Source organism: Actinia tenebrosa, unplaced genomic scaffold (assembly GCF_029948245.1).
Source record: "Actinia tenebrosa isolate PJP-AT-01 unplaced genomic scaffold, QUT_ActTen_1.0 PGA_scaffold4__44_contigs__length_22323623, whole genome shotgun sequence".
Classification (NCBI taxonomy): Eukaryota; Metazoa; Cnidaria; class Anthozoa; order Actiniaria; family Actiniidae; genus Actinia; species Actinia tenebrosa.
This window is the reverse complement of record NW_028292581.1, coordinates 2634119-2636472: the sequence shown is the minus strand read 5'-3', so window position 1 is coordinate 2636472 and position 2354 is coordinate 2634119. Positions and strand designations below refer to the sequence as shown.

At 39.2% G+C, this 2354-nt stretch overlaps 1 protein-coding gene across 1 annotated transcript; it reads left to right on the top strand.

Annotated features, from left to right (window-relative positions):
• On the top strand, positions 1-2354 carry LOC148906861 (uncharacterized). Its single transcript, XM_089036748.1, has one exon. It carries the CDS (start codon positions 119-121, stop codon positions 1697-1699), a length of 1581 nt encoding a protein of 526 aa, XP_088892874.1. The 5' UTR covers positions 1-118; the 3' UTR covers positions 1700-2354.

Here is a 2354-nt window from a genome sequence, read left to right as displayed (position 1 = left end):
TTTTCACTCACGTGACTAACTGCTTGACGACGGTTGCTATCCGCCATGTTGGTGTCGCATATATATAAACAAAGCGTATCGAACCACGTCATTTCACGGGTGTATAGCAACTTTTGTCATGGTTCACTGTATTATTGTAGGCTGTTCAAGTAATAGCAGAAAAGATACGGCTATAGGATTCTTCAGGATACCTTCTGTTGTTGATAAACAAGGAGAAGAAGCTGAAGAACTGAGCAGAGAGAGACGAGAAAGATGGATTATGGCGATAAGTCGCGACGACATACAATGGAAGAATGTTCTGAAAAACGAGAGAGTTTGTGGAAGGCATTTCGAGTCAGGAAGGCCGGCAGCAGCGTGGGATAGATTCAACAACGACTGGGTGCCTACCTTGAATCTTGGTAAAACTAAATATCGCCAAGTAAATAATGAAGCCGTGGAAGCGAGAGCTGCCCGATCAAAGGAAAGACGAAAGAGGTCTCTTGAACAGCTCGAGTATGAGGCTGCTGTTAAACGCCAACAATTAGATGCTAGTGGATTGCCCCTCGAAAATATCGACTTTGCAGAGGGTCCATCTACTGAAGAAGCTGTAGAAGAAGAAGGCCAAGCTTTAAATCTGTGTTCGAGCTGTGATCATGATGATTCCATGTCCTGCTCTGTAAGTCAAACCAACTCATGCCGCGTCCATAGCGTCTTCGTCCAGACTGAAAACGAAAACTGCCAGACTACATCTTCTATGTCTCAAACTGAGGAGTTCGAGTATATGTTTTCGGTAAATGGATATCAGCCTCCAACTAAAGATTATTTTAACACAGACGATAAAGTTCGGTTTTATACTGGATTGCCTTCCACTGAAATTCTGTTGACTATCTTTGGCCACGTTTCTACAAGCATCACTCGGCGTAGTCAAACTCTTAGCAAATTTCAGGAATTTGTCATGGTTCTGATAAAGCTTAGACTTAATATACCGTTTCAAGAACTGGCATACCGTTTCCAAGTATCTCTACCAACAGTATCCAGGATTTTTTCTTTGTGGTTGATTGTAATGGATTCTCGTTTGTCGCCACTCATTTGCTGGCCAGACAGAAATCAGCTATGGGAAACTATGCCAATGTGTTTCCAGCAAGCGTTTGGCAAAAAAGTGACTGTGGTCATAGACTGCTTTGAAGTTTTTATTGATCGACCAACTAATCTTCTAGCCCGGGCACAAACTTTTTCGTCTTATAAACACCACAACACAATAAAAGTATTGATTGGGATTACCCCACAAGGAACCATTTCCTATATATCACAAGCTTGGGGAGGTAGAACCTCAGACAAATATTTGACTGAAAATTGTGGATTACTGGACAAACTAGTGCCTGGTGACATGATAATGGCAGACAGGGGGTTCACAATAGCAGAAAGTGTTGGCCTCAAGCAAGCAAAGCTGGTTATTCCAGCATTCACTAAAGGCAAGACCCAACTGGACCCAGTTGATGTTGAAAAGACGAGGGGCATCGCCAGTGTAAGAATCCATGTGGAAAGGGTCATTGGTCTGCTACGCCGTAAGTACACTATTTTACAGTGTACACTTCCTACTGACTTCCTCATATGCAACGAGAGTGGACCACCAGAATCCAAAGTGCCAGTGATTGACAGAATTATAAGAGTGTGTTCAGCACTTGTTAACTTGTGCCCTCCCATTATACCATTTGATTAGCCCATATCAAATTGTAGTTTGTTGATAAAGAAGGCAAAATGGCAAACAGAAATCCAGAAGAAATTGGCTTTTTATATAAATTATTTCACTTATTAAATATGTGAAATGTTAAGGACCAGTAACTTATGACATCCATCATAATGTTTTTACGATCATAACATACCACTTTCATTCTTTAACATGTTATAACAGGACTACATGATGTCAAATAAAGAAATAATTGGAAAAGAAAAATATTCCTAAGGCTGAAAAAATTTGTATGTGGGCGGTAGCTTTCTACTGAGGAGTTATATTACATATATATAACTTCTAAAAATGGCTAACCTACGTTGTAGTGAAATGGGTTTTTCACTGCCGCCAGTAAGAAAAACATTAGGCTTCAGCTAATTAGTTTTGATTGGCAGCAGCAAAAAACCCATTTCCTCACAAACCACTGGAATATATGGCAGGGTTTGCAGAAACCATACAGTGATAAAGTTTAGTCAGACCATGTCATAATGGTCCATACTTTCTAAAAATTTCATATTTTTATATTGTTATGAACTAAAGAGAAAACTTTGTTTTCATTTCTTAACTCTGAACTAAACATTAGAAATGTAATACTAAATATTCATTATTCTATCCAAACTGTATTAAATAAGTTTTTTAGCTGTAA

What these genes read in the sequence shown, in the direction of transcription:
- LOC148906861 (XM_089036748.1), top strand. Translation starts at nt 119, where the DNA reads ATGGTTCACTGTATTATTGTAGGCTGTTCAAGTAATAGCAGAAAAGAT.